Consider the following 22,764-nt stretch of genomic DNA (forward strand, 5'->3'; position numbering starts at 1 on the left):
AGGGTCCAACCATAGGCATCATCCCCTTTGATCATGAAAATAGAGTGCTTCTCAACACTCACTTCCTGCTTTGCCACCCCTGTACTTCTACTTGTTCCTCATTTGCCAAAATAGGTTGCATGGCCACCCAGCTACAGGAATGCAAGGGAAAGATGAAAACAGGATTGTCATGATTGGCCTATGCCAAATGCAAACCACTGCCTGGGCCTGGTACATTACTGCAGTGTTCAAATGAGGAAGGTGGAGGGAGGTGGATATCAGATAATACATCTAAATTCTGGTATCAGATTTGACCATTGCAGGACTGGAAGTTAGACACACAAGCATGGAGGACAAGGGCTTTCCAGGCAGAGGAGACAGAAGGAAAACACAGGGCACGTGGGGAGAACAAAGAAATTCAATCTGGCTGATGTGTAAGTAGCTGCACTTTTGGTAAACTATCCTAGAGAAGTAAAATCACTAATTGCAAGGATATAGACATAAGAAATTTTATTAGCAAAAAAAACCTGGTAACAATCTATGTGCCCATTAATAGGGGAATGGTTGAATAGGTGTAGTATATACATCCTATGAAACATTATGTCACTGGCCGGCATGGTGGCTCACGCCTGTAATCCCAACACTTTGGGAGGCTAAGGCAGGTGGATCCCTTGAGCTCAGGAGTTCAAGACTAGCTGGGGCAACATGGAAAAACCCCGTCTCTACAAAAAATACAAAAACTAGTCAGGAGTGGTGGTACGTACCTGTAGTCCCAGTTACTTGAGGGGCTGAGGCGGGAGGATCCCTTGAGTCTGGAAGGTCAAGGCTGCAGTGAGCCATGTTTGTGCCACTGCACTCCAGCCTGGGCAACAAAGTGAGACCCTGTCTAAAATACTTACATACATATATACATATTTTTTTAAAAATTAAAATTAAAATTACTATGTAGCTAAAAAATGAATATATTCATTCCATATCTATAGACCCATTTATTATTAAGAAAGAATGAGCAAGTTGCAGAGACCCCTAATATAATCCTTTTTGTATAAACAGGCAGTAACACAATAGCTCCACATACATGAATGTAGTTTATTATGAGCATGGAGAATGGTGAAAGGGGTAGAAGTTATACCGCAGGTCCTTAACAATGGATATCTTGGGAGACTGGGTGGGAAATGCAGAGGAGGTGAGGAAGATCACTAATGTTTTTCTTTGTATATCTTTGAGTGTTTTCCTAGTTGAGGTGAACATGTATTTCTTTCATAATTTTGGAATGCATCTTAAAGCTTTACAAAAGTAGTTTGGAAGTGGGTTATGAAGAGTCAAGTGTTACATTGTGTGATAGGGAGCCACTGAAGATTTTTGAGTAAGGGAATGATATGGTCAGGAAAATTAACCCAGCAGGAGTATGTATAACAGGTTAGAGGCAGGAGAGGTGGAGGATGGGCAGAACAATTAGAAGGTTCTTGTAGCAGCAGTTCAGTCAGAAACTAGTGAGAACTGAACTGTGATAGCAATAATATGTGAAGAAAGGAAGAGGAAAGGGGGCGCAGGCTAGAGCCTTGAGACATACATGCCCAACACTGGGAGATGGTCGTGGGTGGCATGTTTTTCCATTAAATTGTGTCAACCAACACATCTTGCATCTTGAAACCCTGAATAAATGACTGTAATCCATGTATATTACTCTTCACCAACCTCCTCCAGCATCCCCTTATTTGACATTTACAATAAAGGCATTCAAAATAATGTACATTTTCATGAGATTTGTATCATCTTCCTCATTAAGTTGAGAACATCTTGGAATGTGAGACCATGCAGAATACTTACTGGTGGCCCCAAAAAGTGCAGTTTCATTCGTTCATCATAGTTGGTGGTTTACACAAATGCTCTTTCTTCATTTGTTCCTTGAAGGAACAGCCCCAGTCCCCTGGGAGTTTACCATCTAGTGAAGGGGACAGACTCTCAACAGGAAATTCTATTATAAGTGAGGGTAATGGGACGTAGGAGGACGCAGGAAAGTGATGTGTGAGCTGAGACCTGAAGGAAGAGGATGAGCAAGGCAGGTGAAGAGAAGGACAGGTCATTCCAGAGAGGCAGAGAAAAGCAGGAGCAAAGCCCTTGAGGTGGGGAGTAGCATGGCACACTTGAGGAACTAAAAGGAAGCCTTGGGTAGCAGGAGTTCTGGGTGAGGGGGTGTGGAGGCAGACCAAGGCAGAAAGGCAAGCTGGGGCAGAGCCAGTGTAGACCCGCCAGCCAGGGGAGGCAAGCTCAACTTGTTCTCAAGAACAATGGGAACCCGGATGCTTTTAAGCAGAAGAGAAATATGGTTGGATTTGCTTTTCAAAGAAGGCACGCTGGCTTGGGCTGGGACTACAGGATGCTCAATGGTCCGTTTTTCCCATTAGGCTGGGAGCTGGCCAGGGGCTGAGATGACCCCATGCCATTTATACCGTTCTCCTCTGTGCAGATCCCCCTCCTGCTCTGCACTGGCCTCAGCTGCAAATGGTTGTGGTTAACAGGCTGGTACTCCCCCATCAGAAAAGTAAAAGTCCCCCTCCCTCCAATACTCCCCCAGGGTAAGGAGTTGGGATGCTCCAGATCTGAAGAAAAGAAGGAATAAGGATAAGGATGGGATGTGGGTGAGGCAAGGCCGATTTATTCTCTCTGGGCCTCAATTTCTTTATCTATGAAATGGGGCATTCATGGTACCTACCTCAGAGAGTTGCTGTGGGCGAGGACATAATTCATACGAAATTTTCTAAATGGCACCTGGCACAAAATGAACAATCAAAAAGTGTTAGTTTTTGTTTTTGTTCTTCCTGAAAGATAGGTGGGGCCCTGTGATCACGGACTATATTCCCGACTGTCCGAGAGGATGGCTGCTCACATCCGCAGAGACAGCGTGAGGACCCCTGGGCCAGGAGTACCAAATGACCTAAGTTTCAACAAATCTCACGTGCAAGTTTGGGCCTGGGATCCTAGTCCGCAGATGCTTCTGTTCCTGTGACTTAAAAAGAGAGTACCCCCAGGTGAGGAAAAGGGAGCCGCCCTCTGCCCTCCCACGAAACCCGGTTCAGCCCGAGGCCTCCGGGGGCGGGGGCGCTTGGGGGGGCCGTGACCTGAGATCCCGCTCCGGGGCTGTGGGGGCGGAGCCTGGCCTGGAGCGGGCGGGCCCGCGCGGCTGATGGGCGGGATCGGCGCGTCAGCCCTCAGCCCCACCCCCAGCGGAAGTGCCGCCGGGACCGCCCCTCCCTCCCGAGGCCCGTTCCCCTCGCCCCTCCCCCGGCCCACTCTTCCTGGCGCAATTCGGCGCCTGGAGCTGGTTCGGCCGGGGCCCCAGCACCGGTCCAGAGAGGAGGTCCCGGGTCCGCGCGTCTGGCTGTGTCGGACGGTGCTCTCTGTCCCTCCCACTCCCCAGCCCTCCCTTCCATTTCTCGGCTACCTGCGCGGCTGCAGGCGCCGCGGGGGACTGCACAGGTAAAGTCTCGGCAAGTGAGGGCGCAGGTGTGGGCGCCTCCTGGGTCAGGCGGGCAGGGAAGAGGCCGACGGCAAGTGCCTGGCTTTAAAAAGATTAATTTTTTTTTTTTTACAGCGATTGTATTGACAGTGGGGGCTTGGGGAGGGCAGACAAGGACCCTAGGAGCGCTGCAGGGCGCTGGGGAGACAGAGGGGCGGGACTGAAGCCCCGGGAGCTTGCGGGCCGGTTGCGCTAAGGCCCCGCAGCTTGCGCAGGCTCCGTGGTGCCTGGGAGGTAGTGCGCCGGTTGGGTGGGGGCGGGTCCAGGCCGCGGCGTTGGAGAATTGTCCCCCACCCAGTCCCCGAGGTGCCTGGGTTTTGACAGTCTCCCCTCCCGGGTGCGCACATTCCCAGGTTTGGAGAATGAAAATCAATAAAATCGATGCAGTGGCAAATAACACGAAATATGTTGGGTTATTATTATTTGTGCTTGTTAAATTCTTTTTGGTTTTTTTTTTTTTAAACTTGTTTCTTAGAAAAGGTGGTTTCGGCTTGGATAACGGCCTCAGAGAGGGACGAAAAACGCCCCCTGGTCTCCCAGCAGAGGCCGGGGGCCTGTCTTAGGTCCCAAGCCTCGAAAAACGTCCCGGGTCGGCCGTGCGGGGTCCGGCGGCAGGAGAGAAGCCCGGGGCACGCTCGGTTTCCGGATACGGCTATTCCCCGCACCTCACCCTCTGCCCTTTAGGGAAATGGCCCCCCCTCCACCGACATTTCCCGGGTTCACCACACCCACGCCCCAGGAACCGCGCCTCCTCCCCTCCCCCGCGCTCTCCCCGGCGCTTTAAATAATGATATTTGCATGCAGGGAGCGATTCATAAATATGTCAGGGCTGGTGAAATATAGGCAACATTTCAAACTTTCTATTTAAAAAACATGAATTATGGCCGCGGAAAATGTGTTCCCATTTAAAGGCGATACGAAGTATTTGGTGTCTCGTCCCCGGGCCCATCCATCACGCAGACAATAAAGAGAGTTTTTCGCCCTGACACCCGCGATTTATGGGCGCCCTTCTCTGCCCTCATCACTCACCCGCCGCGGCCGGCCTGGCGACAGGCCCCGCGGAGAGACGCGCGGCCGCCCCCGCGCGGGCTAGCGAGCGCACTTTGCGCCCTCGCCGGCCCCGCAAGATCTCGACTCCCAGAGGGAAGCACCCGCTCCCAGGAGTTGGGGGAATCGGTCTTGAGGGTCTGGGCAGCCGAGTGGGAGCGGAAACCACACTGGTTCTCCCACCCCGTGCAGCCTCTCAGGGCTGGGGCCGAGCGCGCCGTGGCGGGGTTTTGCTAGCCTTTGCTGTGTCCTGGCCTCGCCGGCGCCGCGCCTGGAAGTTTGCAGGGCAGGCGGCGGGAAGTTATTTAAGCGCTGGCTCGAAGTGAGCACGGAGAACTGGGCCGGGGGTTACCCAGGCCAATTCTTGGGCCATTCCGCCCCAAGGAACGTGAAGCTGTCCCCAAGCTTTCTTGAGCCCCGCCGGGCGGACGCTTCTGGGCTAATCTTTCTGCAACTTTTACAAAGCCGCTTCCTCCCCAGTTTGATCTCTGCAAACACATCCTGGGCGTCCGCGGCAGCTTGGAAACTATTTTTACCGTCTAGGACCGAGGAGTTGCATTGAAATAAGGAAGGCGAGGCGCCTTCTCTTGCGTTTCGCCCTGGGCCAGGCTGGGTCACCCAGTGTCCTTTTTGCCCCCTCGCCCCACCCTTCGCGCGCCCTCCGGAGCCGCCATCGAATCTCTGTTGCTAACTTGCAGCGCTCTGGAGTTTCTTCGAGATCCAGGCTCAAGAGAGAGCCTTCGTCAAGGAAAGTTCGGGCTACCTCTGTAGGGGAATTTGCTTTCATTTTTCACTGCGGGCGAACCTGGCCAGGCGGGTTTCCGAAGCACCGTCAGAGCTGGGGGCTGCCAGGCAGTGAGAGGCCGCTCGACCTGGGGGCGCCGCTTGTCCAGCCTCCCTCGGAGGCCGGACTAGCAGCCGCCCAGGCACTAGGAGCCACCTCGAGTCCCGCGTTGGGCCGAGGTGTCGGCGTACACGCGAGCCGGGAGCCGTTTCCTGCAGGATGTCTGCGAGCTGGATTTATTCGGATAAATGCAGCGCAAACGACAGCCAGAGAAATCCCGTCGATTCTAAAAATGACAAGGTTGAATTTATTAGACTGAGATTCATGTGTAAGTGCAGGGAGATGAAAGTTATACAAACAGCTCCACGTCCACTGTGAACACCACTGATCGCTTCCAGCTTCCAGGGCATGTAATTAACACATCTGAATATTTAGATATAGAGAGAAATATAAAAATACTCTTAAATTCTCCGTGTGTGGACATATATTTCACTTGAAAAAATTACAGAACAAGTGTCCTTTTACAGCCCCTGCTTGGGTGTCATCAGGGCTGGAGATAGAACTTATGTCCAAATAACCACCCAGAGAATATTATCTATAACCAGTGTGAGTCCCGCATCGCTGAGGGTTACGGTATCTACAGATCTTTAAATATCTGCAGCGTGGCAGAGGTGAAATAAATATATTTAAGAAAAGCAGGCGCGAAGATAACCGAGCCACTGTGTCCAAACAATATTTCTGGGCATGGAAATAAATTTCCTACAAGGTCGGCAGTGGAGAGTGCAGACAAATGGAGAGGATTTCGGAAACCCTGTGTGGGGGCCACCGGTCCTGGACCCCATGCACCATGCAAGTTGAAGTGGGCTCTATTGGATGTCCGTGGCCTCCCCGCGTGACTGCTGCGAGAGGCTCGGCCCTGACGCCCAATACTGCAGCGCCCTGGGGGTCCTCAGAGATACAGGCTACAGGCGCGAAGAGCCTTCGCGGAGCACTGAACCGACATATCAGGTGGCAGGCCTGAGCTCCCCCGGGCAGCCCTTTCCTCGCAGACAGTTCAGCTACCCCTCAATCCTGGCTCCACCTGGCTCTGGCAGTGGCTGTTTGGGTCTATAGATGTGGAGGAAGAGCGCAGAAAAGGGCAGGTCCGGCTCGATTCCGAGGCATCCCAAAGCAGGAAGCGGAGGCCACCGGGAAGAAGGCCACGATTTTTGCGCCTTCTAGAAGTCAGGCCCCACCCATACTCTTGGGGCACTAACTTGAGGCCACAGAGGCAGTTATCTGGGTGTATTTACTTCTATCAGGCACACACACAGTCACTACTGAGGCCCGGATGCCCCCGTGAGTCTTATCTACGTATTTGAAAAGCCCGGGCAACGCCAACAGCGAGGTCGGCAACGCTGCGGCTGTGAAATTCCAAGGCCAAATACTAATTCCAGAATAGGGCAATTGTCCACCAGTCTCTCTCCCTCTTTTTTTCCTCTTCACCCCTCCAAAACCACCCAACCCTTAAACAGGAGCAGAGCTTCTCAGAGCCCCTGCTCGGAAAGAGATTAGAGAGGACTTTGCCATGAGTTTCTAGGAACTGCACACTCCTGGGGCAACCCTGCCGCGGGAGAAATACCGCGGGAGAAATACCGCGGTCCCTGAGAACGTCCTACTCCAGGCAGTGTGACTGCGCACTAAGGGTTTATGCCGCACACCAAGAAGAGGGAGCCAGAATGGGAAATACTCTCTGGCAAGTAAGAAAAGGGAAAAGGAAATGAAGGAAAGAGATGGGGGAGCCCAGAAAGACGCGGGAGAGGAAACAAAAAGGAGAAGGGAGACAGAAAAAAGAAATGACAGGCAGGAGAGGCGCGCCGAGGAGAGCGCAGGCCGTGGCGAGACCCCGGGACAAGGCCGGGCCGCGGCTTCTGCACGCCAGGCTTCTCCCCTGCCCCGAGCAGCGGCGAGGGCCGCACGGGACTGTCCCCTACTGGCCCCGCGAATCTGGGCCTTGCTCCCAGTCCGGTGGGGCGGACCTGGGTGCAAAGGCCTCCGCGCGCGCTTTCTCTCCCTGCTCCCTGGGACCGGGAGGCGGGGCAGGACAGGGGTGGGGAGGCCCCCGGGGGCGCGCGCCAGTCCGGGACTGTTTGGGTGCTCTGGACCAGGCTTTCCAGCTCGCCGGGCCTGACCTGTCAGGCGGATTATCTTCGAGGGAGATTAATAGGGGAGGCGGGCTGCAATAATAATCGTTTTGTTTGATGTGACAACTCTGATAGGCGTTGATTTACTTACAAACTGATAGGCTTTTAATTGAGCGCCTCCGCCGAGCCCGAGATGAAAGGGAAGCGGCGGTGAAAGGCGGCCCGCCTGCCCTCCGGCCTCAATACTGATTAGCCATCTCGACAGTGAATAGTTCAAGGCATTTTCAAACTTTTTTCCTCAGCTCTCTCCCCTTCCTTCTCCTCCTCCCACCCCCTCCTCCAATGTCTGCCTTGCCCACTCCTTTTTTAGAGAAAACAAATCATTTCCATTGTGTGCAAATAAAATCCGCAGGACATCCAAGCCAACCGCTGCTGGGGGTTGGAGGCTTCAGGCCTGGCGCAGAGTAATTAATGGTCCCCACCCCCGGACCCGCGCGGCCTTCGGGGGTTTGGCCTCCTGCGCGAGGTGCGCAGGCTCGGACGCTGGCGCCTCCCAAAAGCCCCGGGCGTGCAGGCCCCCAGGCGCCCCCAAGCGCTCGGACCCTCGGAGTGGAGTTTTGAGAAAAGCGAACGCACGCTGACCACCACCCGCACCCACGCAGCACACCGCAGCCCTACGAGCGTGTGCGGCCACATCGGGGAACGCGGGAGCCACTCCCCGCCCCCCACCACCACCCCCCCACCCCCCACCCCCCGGCTTCAGGTGCTGAGGCTGCCTCCCCTGAGCCGCCGGCGTAATAAGATGCTGGAATTAGAGGAGAGGGGGAAGAGCTGAGTCTGGAGGCTGGGGAGGGACGCCCTTGGCTGTGTCACCCCCAGCCCTGCCGCAGCCCCCAGAATTTCAGTGCCCGGGCCTCGCGGGGAGGCCGCGGCTATAGCGGCCCAAAGCTGGGCTCGCGGCGTTGGGAGCACTACCATTGGTTGGGTCGACACCTAGACGGCCGCGCACTCAGTGACCAGGCACACATGGGCACACCCGAAGGGTAAGAGCGGCTTCACAGACGCGCTGCCCCGCAGAGACAGCGTAGGACTGTCCCGCCCTCCGAAACGCGCACCTGGGACTCGCTCCCCGGAGACCAGACCACCTGTACAGCGTGGGGCCTCGCCACTCGCTCGCCGACTGCCCTTCCTCAGATGTCGCACGGACACTACAAACCCCCTTGAATGCAGGTGTGCTCTTACACACTCACATTAACACCAGCCCCAAACACACACCGCCTCATTCCCCTCTTCTCTCCAAATGAGCTTCAGTCAAGTTACCATCTCATGAAGTTTACCAACCCAAAGAATCAAGGGATAAAATCCAAACGCAGAAAAAGAATGCCTAGGAGCAAATTCTAAAACTCACCCCAGAAAGTTCTCGGAACCCTTGCGGAGTGGGAGACAGAGAAAGAATTGGGGGAGGGGAGTGAGGTGGGGAAGGGGAGTGAGATGGGCCAAGAGGAGAGGGCGAGCACGCCGAGGGCAGGTTCTAGCCCCGACCCCGCGCGTACCCAGCTCAGCCCCGGGTGCGCGCCGGTCGAAACCGGGTCTCCAGGCTCGGCCCCCGCCCCCCGCGCGGGCACAGACTGGCTACCGACTCCCAGAGCTCCCAGCCCCACCATTTATCAAAAGGACTTGACAACAAAAGAAGAGCCGGGGCGGAAAAGCGGAGGAGGGGAGATTCAAAGTCTTCCAAGTCGTTCCGAGGAAGGGGGTGTGTCCTCCTCACCCACCCACCCCCTCATAATTTCTGCGAGTTTCTGGAGGAGACCCTCGAACCCGCTCCAGACGCTATCAGAGCCCCGATAACTCACGCAGCGCCACAGGCATGCATACACACTGGGCACTCAGGTCCAGGTACCCGGTGGCATACACAGCGCCTCCCCTTTTCTTCCCAAACAACTCGAGTGACGGTGCAAATCGAGGGGAACGCGGCAGTCCCGCTCCGCTTCCCTGGAAGAATCCGCGTTCCCACAGGCAGCCGCCCCCTCCCTCTCTCGCTCCTTCCCTTGGCTCTCCCAGCGCAGGTCGTTCCGACTCGGCGTTCCAATAAATTCTCGAGAGCAGCCCCAAGTGACCCTGGCTCCCCAGCCTACGGGGATGGCGGCAGGTGGGAGAAGGTCGGGAAGGGGGCATGAGTGGGCCTGAGACGTTTCTCCCCCATACACCCATGGCCAGGCCTCTTCTTCGCAGCCTCTCAGCCCTGGTTACGACCCGAGGGGGTCAAAGAATTGAGGCAAGGTTTACCCCACCATTGACCTCCAGGATTCGAGGTTCCTTGGTGGTGTGGCTCTTAGAAGTCTCCGAGTTTGGGGTTAGGGAACTACGGAGGGTGGCAGCCTGACCTCCGCAAGCTACACGCCCGCCCCCCCCGGGGACTAGCGGCGGCGGGGTGGGGTGGAGGGAATCTCCCGTGTTAGACGTTGCCGCCGCTGGTCTCGGGTACCCGGAGCCGCGCCCGAACTCCGCGACCCCAACAGACCGAAGCCCCCAGAGGTGGAAGGGCGTCTCTCCGACAACGAGAGGGCAGGCGCGCACTCCAGGCCTGCGCACCCCTCTCGGCGCCCTGGGCGCACCTGCGCACTTTACTCTCGCTATTCATTTTCCTGACACCGTGCGCCTCTTTCCCCTCTTTCATTCTTTTTCTTAGAGCCCCCATCCCACCCCACCCCCATCCCAGGAGGCCGCTCCTCCTTTCCCCTCCTCCAGTTCCCTCTCGATCTCTTCCTTCCTCTCCGTCTCTCTCTCCCTCTTTTTCCCTTCAAGTCGCACCCGCCTTGTAATCAGCAACAAAAGCTGACATAAATCACGGGAGGATTGACAAGAGCTGACAAATAACTGATTGATTGCGGTCGAGGAACATTGACAATTGATGGAGGGGTGGAGATGCCCAAAGAACGGGGGGAGGGAGGAAAAGAGGGTGGAAGGGGAGAGTAAGAATGGGGGGTTGGGGGAGAGACTGAGTGTGAAACAGAGGAAACATGTGATCCCCGCTGCTGCCCCAATCTACGCGTCCCCGGGCGTCACGTGGCCGGGAAGGGCGGAGAGCCCAGCGCGCATCGCGGTGTTGAGCCGCCGCCGCTGCGACTGCCCATCTAGCTTCTGGTTTCTCCGCCGCGGAATCTGAGGAAATCAGAGCGGGCGGGCGGGCTTCTTCCAGCTCCGGCTCCCCCACCTTGCCTTCTTACCCTGGTGGCCGCGCTGCGCCGCGCGGGATCTCGATTACTGCGAAGGAGAAAACACTGGGTGTGCGGGTTCCTTTAGCCCCTGGAGTTGACAGTCCGGCCGGTGTCCACACTCCCACTGGTGCTCCTTCTGGACACCCCCGCAGTCTGTTCCTCACGCGCACCCCCCTCCAAAAGAAGGTTTCAGTTTATTTTCGAGCTGGGGAAAGGAAGAACGACGAGGAGGAAAAAAGAGGGAGGCGGCGGATGGCAAACGTAGAATAAATGTCCATCTCGTCCTCGGAGCGAAATCGAGGGAGGGGACACACGGGGGGGACGGCGAAGAGGGAGCTGCCCATTAAAACCAGCTCTGAGAGTCCTGGCGGCGGCGGCGGCGGCGGCGGCGCGGGACGCGTCACATCCCCTTGACCCTCCAATCACCTCGGGCTCCCATTTGATTGGAAGGCGGCAAAGGCTTTAATCTCCCCCTCGGTGCAGCTGCTTTTGAAGTGAGTTTCCTCGCCAGAGCCCCGGCTGGACACGCAGCGGCTCACATCGCAGAGCGCAGCGTCGGCGCGGGGCCGTGAGAGCGCAGCGCAGGGGAGCAGCCCCAGGCGGACACCGCGAGCCGCCCGGCACTCCCGCAGTCCAGCCGGCTCCTCCAGCCCGGCCACGGCTCCGCTGCGGGCCACCCAGGATTACTCGCGTCTGGCTCCAGGCGCCGAGAAGGCGCGCTGGGCGCCCGTGGCCGCCGCGCCAGCTCCTCCTCCTCCCGCTGCTCCTGCTCCCCGGGCGAGCGCGCAGCCCCGAGCCCGCCCCGCGCCTCCCGGAGCCCTCCCCCCCGCTGCTCCCATGCGCGCGGGTGGGTCATGAGCACAGCGCCCTCGCTTTCTGCCCTAAGAAGCAGTAAGCACAGCGGCGGCGGCGGCGGCGGCGGCGGCGGAGGCGGTGCGGACCCTGCCTGGACCAGCGCGCTCTCTGGAAATAGCTCCGGCCCCGGCCCAGGCTCGTCCCCGGCCGGCAGCACCAAGCCTTTTGTGCACGCCGTGCCTCCCTCTGACCCCCTGCGCCAGGCCAACCGCCTGCCAATCAAGGTGCTGAAGATGCTGACGGCACGAACTGGCCACATTTTGCACCCCGAGTACCTGCAGCCCCTGCCTTCCACGCCCGTCAGCCCCATCGAGGTAAGGACCCTCTCTCTGGATCGCACTGGGACCACTACCCTGGTTGCCACCCTAGGGCTTTCTTTTTCTCGGCATGTGGGCGGGGGTGGGGGAGTCGGAGTGATTCAGCTCCCGAATGGGGGAAGAGGCTACTGCTTCCGTACCTCAAAACTAGGGCGGAAAAGGGGGAGGAAGTGGAATGGGGCGTGAATGCTAGGAAGCAAGGCTGCAAATACTTGTTTCTCCTTTTGATATGAAAGCCCCTACCCCGACCCAGGCCCCTTCACTCGGCACCGAAGGCAGGCGGAGGTCTGAAATACGGTTTCAAAGTCGCCGTCCTCCGGATCCCCAGAAGCCAGTGTGTGCACACAGCCTCTGAGGCGCCAGCCGCCCAAGCCCTTACTCTGAAGAATTAAGGAGTGTTTGTGGGGAGGGGGTACAGTTCTGGGTCTAGGAACCGAAAACCGAAACGTTTTGCTTTTTAAAAATCTAGTTAGCGCTCAGAGAGGGCAGGAAAGATGCTGCTGGGGGTGGTGGTTGGGCGGGGGAAGCAATCTGCTGCCTTTCCCAAGGGCGAGAATGTTTGTTTGTGAGTGGGTGTTGAAGACGGGGTGCCGCCTAGAATTGTGCCTCGGGGCTGGGAGGATCTTCGTGGGCTGTTGCGGAGAGGCATTTGAACCCCAGAAGCCAGGATTCTAAAGGGTTTCCACTTCTTTCTCTGTGTGACCCACCCCCCGCCCCCCCCATCGTCTGACCCCGCAGCTCGATGCCAAGAAGAGCCCGCTGGCGCTGTTGGCGCAAACATGTTCGCAGATCGGGAAGCCCGACCCCTCGCCCTCCTCCAAACTCTCCTCGGTTGCCTCCAACGGGGGCAGCGCGGGCGGTGCCGGCGGCGGCGCCGCGGGCGACAAGGACACCAAATCGGGCCCCCTCAAGCTGAGCGACATCGGCGTGGAGGACAAGTCGAGTTTCAAGCCGTACTCCAAACCCGGCTCGGATAAGAAGGAGCCGGGAGGCGGCGGTGGAGGCGGTGGCGGTGGCGGGGGCGGCGGCGGGGGTGTTTCGGCGGAGAAGTCGGGATTCCGGGTACCGAGCGCCACCTGCCAGCCATTCACGCCCAGGACAGGCAGCCCGAGCTCTAGCGCCTCGGCCTGCTCACCGGGAGGTATGCTGCCCTCGGCCGGGGGTGCCCCGGAGGGCAAGGACGACAAGAAAGACACCGACGTGGGCGGCGGCGGCAAGGGCACCGGGGGCGCCTCGGCCGAAGGGGGACCCACGGGGCTGGCACACGGCCGGATTAGCTGCGGTGGCGGGATTAATGTGGACGTGAACCAGCATCCGGATGGGGGCCCGGGGGGCAAGGCTTTGGGCTCAGACTGCGGCGGTTCATCGGGCTCCAGCTCCGGCTCCGGCCCCAGCGCGCCCACCTCCTCCTCAGTGCTGGGCTCTGGGCTGGTGGCTCCCGTGTCACCCTACAAGCCGGGCCAGACAGTGTTCCCTCTGCCTCCCGCGGGCATGACCTACCCAGGCAGCCTGGCCGGGGCCTACGCCGGCTACCCGCCCCAGTTCTTGCCACACGGCGTGGCACTCGACCCCACCAAGCCAGGCAGCCTAGTGGGGGCGCAGCTGGCGGCGGCCGCGGCCGGGTCTCTGGGCTGCAGTAAGCCGGCCGGCTCCAGCCCCTTGGCCGGAGCGTCTCCGCCGTCCGTGATGACAGCCAGTTTGTGCCGGGACCCGTACTGCCTCAGTTACCACTGCGCTAGCCACCTGGCAGGGGCGGCGGCCGCCAGCGCTTCGTGCGCACATGATCCGGCCGCTGCGGCCGCGGCGCTGAAGTCCGGATACCCCTTGGTGTACCCCACGCACCCGCTGCACGGTGTGCACTCCTCGCTAACGGCCGCCGCGGCTGCTGGCGCCACACCGCCCTCCCTGGCCGGCCACCCCCTCTACCCCTACGGCTTTATGCTCCCTAACGACCCGCTCCCCCACATCTGCAACTGGGTGTCGGCCAACGGGCCGTGCGACAAGCGCTTCGCCACGTCAGAAGAGCTGCTGAGCCACTTGCGGACCCATACGGCATTCCCCGGGACAGACAAACTGCTGTCGGGCTACCCCAGCTCGTCGTCTCTGGCCAGCGCCGCCGCGGCCGCCATGGCTTGCCACATGCACATCCCCACCTCGGGCGCGCCAGGCAGCCCTGGGACGCTGGCGCTGCGCAGCCCCCACCACGCGCTGGGACTCAGCAGCCGCTACCACCCCTACTCCAAGAGCCCGCTTCCCACGCCCGGCGCCCCCGTGCCGGTGCCCGCCGCCACCGGACCCTACTACTCCCCCTACGCCCTCTACGGACAGAGACTGACCACCGCCTCGGCGCTGGGGTATCAGTGAGGGCGGCCGGGAGGGCGAGCGAGGGAGAGGAAGGAGCTAGGGGAGGGGAGGAGCCCAGGGAAGGGCGGGATCACGGCCCAGGCTGCTGACACCCGCGCGTGGGGAGGACTCGGGCCACGAAAGAAAATAAATATATACCGTATCTACCCGACAGCAGCGACCGAGACCCGGTGGGACACTCCCCTTCTCCCCACTCTCACCTCCCCACCCAAACTTTATAAAAGTTGAAAAAATATCGTTTGACTTTTTATAGAAAAAGAAGGAAAAAATAATTGAGAAAGTGTTCATCTGAGGACTGCATCGGTGGACACTGGTATTTATTTATGTTAGCTCCAAGCGGACCCGTGGTTCAAAAGTGCATTATTTAGTTTGAGCTCTGTAGGTAAAAAGGAGGAGGGAAAAAATTTAAAACTTGAGGGTAAAAATGTGGAAAACAAACCCTCCCATCCCTTGTAGATTATAAATAAAAGCAAAACCGCCACAGAACTAGAGGTCTTCTCTTTAATGTTACTTTAAAATTGCTATGATTGTATTGTACGTTATTTAATGTCTGATTGAAACACAAATTTACATGCATGTTTGTTACAAAAAATGAAAAAGTCACAATTTGTCAGCTCTGATTTAAAATTGCAATTATTTTTAAGGTGTATACCATCGAAGAGAATGGGTATTTTTTTGTATGTATTCTGGAAGAAAACAACAAAAAAAAAAGGAAAAAAAATCTATTCCAAAACCTCATTTGCCTTATTTTGTTCTTTAAAAGGAACACTTAACTATTTTTAATTTTTAAGTCTACCCGCTGAGAAGGGGACAAGGTTTACGTCATGTACTAAAATAATAGACAATGTATCGCTTTAAAGATTAAAATTCCGTATATTTGATGTATTAAAGGGTTTTACTTCTTCTTATCTTTTTTATTTTTTGGTTAAAGAGAGCATGGCAGTTTCGGCCGCAGTGGGTTCCGGGGCCTCACTGCTACTCCTTCTTCCCGGGACCGTGGCCGAATTTCCGATCGCTTTGTTGTGATTTTCTGGGAGGCAAAGGCGTCGGAAGGGGCGACCAGCCACGAAGTTAGCCTTGGGGAACATATTTTTAGAGGATATCTCACTATTTGGAAAGATAGTGTCCCCTGCTATCAATCATTTCGTTTTTATTTCAATCTTCTCGTGGCAGCTGGCTTTTTAAAAGTGAAAGGGGGTGTGTGGCGGGGAACAGGGTTTTTGTTAAATTTCCCTCCTGAGCTTTTTGGGCGTTTGGGTTTCGTTTTGTGCAGAGTGGAGCAGGCTGGGACTCGCCGGCTGGGCCTGGGCCGGGGCCTCGGGGACGTGGGGCTGCGCGCTGCCCCTGCGTTGGCTTCCAAGCCTCCCCTGCCCACGGCAGGCAAGCCGAATACACTGGGAGGCAGAGGGGCGCTAGGGAAACCTGTGTCCCGGGCTGGGAAGGGAACGCCGGGACCCTTTGGTCCCTCGGGGAGAGTGTGTCCTCTTTTCTTCTTCTGGCTGCCCACGGCCTTCTAAACGCTTCCCCTCCCCTAACCCACGCCCCCACCCCTACCGCCGGCTCCTTCCTCCCTCCAGAGTCGGGACCCGGGGCAGGCCGGCGCCACTGCTGCTTTTCCCCGTCCGGGTGGCTCTGCGGCAGGCGCTCTATTCCAGTCCGCGCCGCAGGAGAGCGCGCCCGGCCAGGGACCCGGCAAGCCCCTTCAAGTGCGGCCCCAAGAGCGTCCCGGCGCCCAGGCCCGGCCTCTCTGGGGCTATCAGGTGGGCACCTAAGGCTCCGCTCTGCAGAACCGCGGCGGGAGTCTGGGTCCGGGCGCAGCTCCCAGCTCTCCCCAACTTGGGCCGCAGGACAGAGCTGCCCGAAGCGCCGAAGGAAGCACGCAGAAAAGAGTCCCAGTCCCTTTTGCGGGGAGGGGGCCCGAGACCCAGCGCCCCCTCCCAGACGCTCCAAGCCTGGGCGCTAGCCCTGGTCCTCCAGCTGGTTGGGAGCTCTGAGCCCAGAGCTCCCTTTCCGGGGATTCCGGGACCATGGAGTCGGGGCTGTGAGAGCGCACCCCAAACTCCCCGCTCCTTGGGGTCAGGCTCTTCTGGGTTCTCTGAGACTCGGGATCCCCTCGGCGCTCAGGTACCCCCGTTGCCTCTGGGGACTCACGGCCGCGCGGAGTCAGCCTTTGGCCTCTCGCCTGTGTCGCACAGCCCGCGGCCCCTGCCGCCATTTGCACCGGGGTTGGTGACTTTGAGATTTTCCACCCTCCTCCTAGGGCCAGCCTCACGGCTGCAGGGCCTTTACCCGGGTTGCATGCAAAGCCACCCTCAGCGGCCTCCCGGATGCTGCGGGGAGCGCGCGTGCTGCTGCCTGGAACTGACTTGGTGGGGACTCTGGCTCCGCTGCCGTCTCTGCACCCCCGACCCTGATGTCCGGACGTTGCGAGACCCTGGGAAACGGAGCTGGCACGGAAGAGGACCCCTGGCCCGCAGCGTCCTCAGACGCCGCAGCCCAGCTCCCACTCTGGTCCCGCCGAGAGAAGCTGGGCTGGGCCTGGTTCCTTGAGAATCCTGGCCGGAGGGCTTGTCAGTCAACCCGGCCTCTCGGACAGACATCCCCCGCCCTGCAGGTGGGAGAGCGGGCGATCGTGGCGGTGCTGCAGCAGGGGTCCCACGCTCCAGTGCCCACTGCTGGGGACCTGAAAGCCAGGCATCTACCACCCTCTCACCAGCAACAGCCACTCGCTCCTGGCCACTGCGACCCACAAGCGGTGCCTCTTTTCCCTAGCGTCCTCCGACAGGGGTCCCTGAGCCACCACACCTTGCCGGCTGGGAAGGACCTAGACATTCCCGCACCCTGGGATTCAGGCCTGGGACCGGCAGGGAGACGAACCCGGGACGTTCGTGCCTTCATGCTTCTTGGTATTTTATCAACACAACCCAAAACCAACGTCCCTTAAAAGTTTGATGAGAGCCCTTCCGGGAGCAGCTACACAGAGGCACAGCGTTCCGGTGCTGGGGCCCCCGGGGGTGAGGACAGAAAGGATTCCCCGACGTGTTGGACGGATCCGAGTCACCCCGGGCGCCCGGTAAGTGAAGGGTGGGTGCCAGTATGTGCTGCGCGTCCAGGCCGAGGTGCGAGCCTCTTCGGAGGGACAAATGCCCCTCCCCAATGCGCGCCCCACGACTCTCTCCAGCTTTCTCCCGAGCAGCGGCGGGATCCCAGGCGTGCAGGCGGGCGGCTGGAGCCCGGGCGGAGCGCCACGTGTCCACCAGGCGGCGCTGCAGAGCCCGGCGGAGCAGGAAGGAGCCCTGCAACCCCAGCTAGCGCGCTGGCAGCCGGCTGAGTGGGCATCCCGAGGCCCCGCGCTTCCACTTTCGCGTGGCTTTAGAAGCAGTGTCCAGGAGGCCCCTCCCTGTGGCTCCCCGCCTCTTTTCTCCTGCTGCGAACCGTCTTCCCTGCTCTTCTCCACCCTCTCCGGCTTCTGCCCTTGTTTCCTCCTGGCTCTCTCTTCCTGTCCGGAGGACTGACCCAGGTGTCAGTCCCTTCCCAACCTGGGGACCTCCCACCCTCAAGGCTCTGACACGTTACCTTGTCTGCCATGCTGAAGCAGTCCCCACACAGGCCTGCATTCATTCACTCCCTCCTTCACTGATTATTTCCTAACGCCTATCCCTTGCCAAGGGCTTTACTCATTCGTGACAGTTTGAGAAACAGAGGCTAAGTCCTGGAGACCAGTGGCAGGGCTGGTGGATAAAGTTCAGGCCTTTCCCCCACCATCCAATCTTATCCCCCTACCTGTCCCTCTGGTGGTGACACTGAGTGACCCTGGTGTCCTGGTGCTGGGTAACTCCGCATAGATGCAAATCAGGGAGGTGTGCCTCGGAGAGAGCTGCCGAAGAAGGACCAGCTTCTGAAATCTGCCACAAGCCTGTGGACCTCTGAGTAAGCACAACTAACACAAATGCGGATGCCTGTCAACACACTCACATGTTTGCATACTTTCACTCCTACTTCCACAGAAGCCACACCCCTGCTCTGACTCTGGCACACCTGGTTACGTGTGGCACACACTTATGCTCCGACAGCAGACAGAAGAAGGAAAGATGTGGGCTTGGTCTTTAAGCAGTGAGGAAAGGCAGATAAAAAAGGCTCACTAGATGATGAACTTCTCGTGCTTTAGAAAACTCATAAAGCTGGAGCTCCAGCGGCGCAATCGGTGAGCGCATAGTACTTCCGCAGAAAACTCGGGAAAGTTGCCCAGAAGGTGGGACCCATCCCCTGCCAGGTCATCTGCTGGCCTCTGCTGCACATATTGTCTTAGGGTTCCTCACGGAATGCCGCTAGCGGCCTGGTGGTGCTTGGAGTGACTGGAAAACCTAGGCTGACCTGCTCACATCTGTCAGGGGCTATGCCCAACCCATGGGATCCTATATCATCCCACTTAAACTTCACAACAGTTCCATGAGGTCATTAGAATCTTCACCCCATTATGAGACTTAATACCTGGGTGATGAAATAATCTGTACAACACACCTCCATGACACAAGTTTACCCATGTAACAAACCTGCACTTGTACCCTTGAACTTAAAATCATCTTCACCTCGTTTTTCAGATGAGGAAACAGGCTCAGCAGGGGAAAGACACTGGTTTAAGGTCACACAGCTAGTGAGAGATGGCTATAAGCAGGGATTCTCACCTTGGCTGCTCTTGCCTGATGATGTTTTAAAACAGAACAGTACCTGGGAACCAGAGATGCTGTTCCAGCTAGGGGAGGGTGTGGTGAACATAGCTGGGTTTTCAAAAAGGTTTTTGGTGTTATTTTTGTTATTATTTTATTTTTTAATGGAGATTTTCTTTTTTCTTTTTCTTTTTTAATTTAATTTTATTTTTTTGAGACAGAGTCTCACTCTGTTGCCCAGGCTGGAGTGCAGTGGCTTGATCTCAGCTCATTGCAACCTCCGTCTCCCGGGTTCAAGTAATTCTCCCACCTCAGTCTCCTGAGTAGCTGAAATTACAGGCATGCACCACCATGCCCAGCTAAATTTTTTGTATTTTTAGTAGAGACAGGGTTTCACCGTGTTGGTCAGGCTGGTCTCAAACTCCTGACCTCAAGTTATCCGCCCACCTCAGCCTCTTAAAGTGCTGGGATTACAGGCGTGAGCCACTGTGCCCAGTCTATTTATTAATGGAGATTTTCAGAGCAGTAGAATGAATGGTGTAATGGACCCCCATAAACCCATCACCCAGCCTCAGCAATGAGCAGCTCATGGGCAACCATATTTCCTCGCTACCCCCTCCAACTCTATTTTGAAATAATAAAGACACCATTTCACCTCCTCAGTGCTTGTCACTTCCAGCTATGGTTTCAACCTATGCTTGGACTGGCTCCCAATCCAGGGCTCATTCCGCTGTCCCACCTGGGTTGAGGCTCGGTGAGCTAAAGCATATTGCTCTCCAGTTCATGCACAGTATAGCTGGATTTGAACCTACTTCTGTCAGACCTGGAAGCCAAGCATTTAATCCTACCTGGTGCTGGGAGTCCCCAGAAGTCCCAAGGGTATTAAGGCCTCTGTGCCCAGTGTGACCCAGAGTGAGCCCAGGGGATATCTGGGCTATTAAAAGACTTGAGCCCTGGCTAGGAAATGCCTTAGTTGGGACACTCACAGTACAACAGATATTCCTAGAGTGAGACCAGCATAAAGCCACATGGTGCAGTGGAAAAAGCACAGATTTAGGTTCAGTCTAACCTAACTTTTAGCTCCACCACTGACTCATATCTAAGGGTAAGTCTCTCTTGACCTCAGTTTTCACATCTATGAAATAGGGACACTGATACCAAACTAATAGCGCTATAGTGAGGCTCAAATTAAGTAATAAATTTGAAAATGGCCAACCTCCTGCCTATTTCATACTGGTTCTTAGTAAAGACAAGTTGGTTTCTTTCTTTCCTTTCTCCCCAAAGTCTCATTTCATTTTGACCAGCCCTCTTGCTCAAGAACTTCCACTGGCTCCCTGTGACCCACTGTCTTAGAGCTTCACTCCACTACCTGGCCATCAGGGTACCTGTAATCATGGTTCATCCTCTGATCTTGCCTCTGTTTGCCTGATCTACCTCGTGTCTGACCAATCTTCAGAGTCCAAATCCTCTGCAAGCCAGCTAGCCCCCCAGCCCATCCTCTAACACCCTGGTGGATGACACTCATCATACACTCCTTCCCTGGAATACCTTCCTTTTTCCATTTCTACCAAAACGCTCTCAATACTCTCCTCTTCCAGGAAGCCCTCTAGATTTTTCCCCCACCACACACTGATCTTTCCCTCACTTTACGTTCCCTCAGCACTTAATGCAAAGGCAGAGGGTAGAGATACAAAGGCCACTGTACCAGGGACCAGGACACTTGGTTTTGAGCAGTGCCTCTTTATAGTTGTGTGACCATGGACAAGTAAGTCACATGTCCTCTGTGAAGCTTGTCTCCAAAACTGATACAGGGCTGTGCCTACCAGGGTGAACAGCACATTGCCAACAAGAATAAAATTAAAAAGTAGCATGAACTGCACACTTATTAGTACATGCATTCACTTATTCATGTTACTATTACTGTCCCCATTTTACAGGTGATGAAGCTGAATAAAGTAACACTGTGCTGGTCATTGTGCCTGGGATTTTGTCCTCCACCCTCTTTTCCTTATTACCAGCGACACAAAAGTTCTACTTTAGATCTCAGGCCAAGTGTGACCTCCTTCTGGGACCCCCCAGGCCCTTTTTATCAGATTTAATGCCCTTTCCTTTGCTGTATCCTGCCATCATATTCTCTTTATGTTGTCCAGAAAGCCTGGATTCTGGGTTCCTGGGGAGAAGGGATTATCTCCTATACCTACTTCTAATCATGGCAGCTAGCATGGTACCTGGTACATAGTGGGTGTTCAATAAATTAGAAGGAGGGAAGGGAAAGAAAGGAAAGAAGAGAGGGAGGGAGAGAGGAGAAAGCAGAGGAAAGAAAAAAAAAACAAAGGGAGGACAAATGTGCATGAATCGGGCATTCCTTGGATAAAATTATGCTTCCAAAGAAGGGAGGGTAGGAGGAAAAGTAGCAGTGGCCTTAGAGGAACTTTGAATGTCTTTACCTGAAGCTCAAAACTCAGAGCCAGGTAAGCTTCCATGCATCAGCTGGAAATAGCATTTGCTGACAATAACAAAGACTCCCAAATAGTGGCTTATGGAAGACAGATAATCTCCCAGACTGGAGGTGGGCAGTCCAGGCTGGGGGGAGCCCTCGGTCACCAGGAACCCAGAGTCCTTCTATCTTCAGCTCTGCCAGTCCAGGAAGCTTTCATCCTTATGTCATCTCTGAGTCTGAGATGGCTGCTTGAGCTCAGGCACCATCAGCTCATTCTAAACCACAGGAAAAGGAACAAGAGGTAAAACGGACCCTCTCCCTTTGAATGGGTCTTCCTGGAAGCCACACCGCTCCTCAGCCTGCACCTCATTGTGTAGAGTTGAGTCACTTGGCCACACATAGCTGTAAGAGAGGCTGGGAAATGTCATGTTTAGTTGGGTACACTGCCACCTCAGATAAACTCAAGGCTGCTATGGACTGAAGTGTGTCCCCAAAAAAATTCATTTGAAGGTCTACACCCCAGTATAACTGTATTTGGAAATAGGGCTGTTGAGAAGGTAAAGTTAAATGAGGTCATAAAGGTAGAACCTAATCTGGGAGGATTTGTGGCCTTCTAAGAAAAGGAAGAGATACCACCAACCTCCCACCCCCAACCAATGCACAGAAGAAAGGCCATGTAAGAAGGTAGCCATCTAAAAGCCAGGAAGAGAGCCCTCACCAGAAACAGAATCAGCTGGCACCTTGATCTTGGACTTCTAGCGTCCAGAACTGTGAGAATAAATTTCTGTTGTTTAAGCTTATCAGTCTGTGGTATGTTGTCTGGCGGCCCAAGCTGACTAACACAAAGGGCTTTGTTACTAAGAGGGGCAGGAGTAGAAATAGACTATTGGCAGACTCCCCTGCACCCCACGAGTGGGATCACCCAGAGCCAGAGTCAAGAGAGAGCCCTCTTCTTGTTGCCCACCTTCAGTGGGTCACAGCATGGTGACTTCTGTCTTTTAGACACAAATTCTTGTTGATAAAGTGGGCAGGGGTGCTGCTGGAGAAGCCCTCAGAGTTGTAATTCAGAGTTGGTGCAATTCAGTTAAATTTTAGGTGCCTATCAATGTACAATGCAATGATGTAGAGTAGGATTGGCCCTGAGGAGGAAGAGGAGAAGGAGGAGGAGAAGGAGGAGAAGAAGGAGAAGAAGGAGGAGAAGGAGGAGAAGAAGGAGAAGGAGGAAGAGGAGGGGAAGGAGGGAAGAAGAAAGAGGAGAAAAAGGAAGAGGAGGAGGAGGGGAGGAAGTAGAAGAATAATACCGGGAAAGGGAGATGGAAATAAAGAGGAATAAGAAAAAAGGAGAAAATCAAAGCTGCTGGGTGGAAAGGCGGAAGCATATTAAACCTATCTGCCACCTGCTTCCATGTTACTGATTTAAAAAAAAAAAAAAACTGAATACAGCCTC

At 55.9% G+C, this 22,764-nt stretch overlaps 1 protein-coding gene and 1 long non-coding RNA gene across 2 annotated transcripts; both read left to right on the forward strand.

Moving 5' to 3' along the window:
• Positions 1-3,274: 3,274 nt before the first annotated feature.
• On the forward strand, positions 3,275-7,576 carry LOC141407683 (uncharacterized). Its single transcript, XR_012417757.1, has 2 exons — positions 3,275-3,459; positions 3,975-7,576. It is a non-coding gene; the product is annotated as an uncharacterized lncRNA (long non-coding RNA).
• Positions 7,577-11,165: 3,589 nt separating this feature from the next.
• Positions 11,166-14,943, forward strand: ZNF503 (zinc finger protein 503). Its single transcript, XM_005565406.5, has 2 exons — positions 11,166-11,843; positions 12,585-14,943. Exons 1-2 carry the CDS (start codon positions 11,529-11,531, stop codon positions 14,208-14,210), a joined length of 1,941 nt encoding a protein of 646 aa, XP_005565463.3. The 5' UTR covers positions 11,166-11,528; the 3' UTR covers positions 14,211-14,943.
• The last annotated feature ends 7,821 nt before the right edge of the window (positions 14,944-22,764 follow it).

The sequence above is a fragment of the Macaca fascicularis genome, chromosome 9 (assembly GCF_037993035.2).
Source record: "Macaca fascicularis isolate 582-1 chromosome 9, T2T-MFA8v1.1".
Taxonomy (NCBI): domain Eukaryota; kingdom Metazoa; phylum Chordata; class Mammalia; order Primates; family Cercopithecidae; genus Macaca; species Macaca fascicularis.

Excerpts from the sequence above, each read along its gene's own strand:
- ZNF503 (XM_005565406.5), top strand. The coding sequence starts at position 11,529 with ATGAGCACAGCGCCCTCGCTTTCTGCCCTAAGAAGCAGTAAGCACAGC. Across the intron at positions 11,844-12,584 it reads CGCCCGTCAGCCCCATCGAG|CTCGATGCCAAGAAGAGCCC; the intron begins GTAAGGACCCTC and ends CTGACCCCGCAG.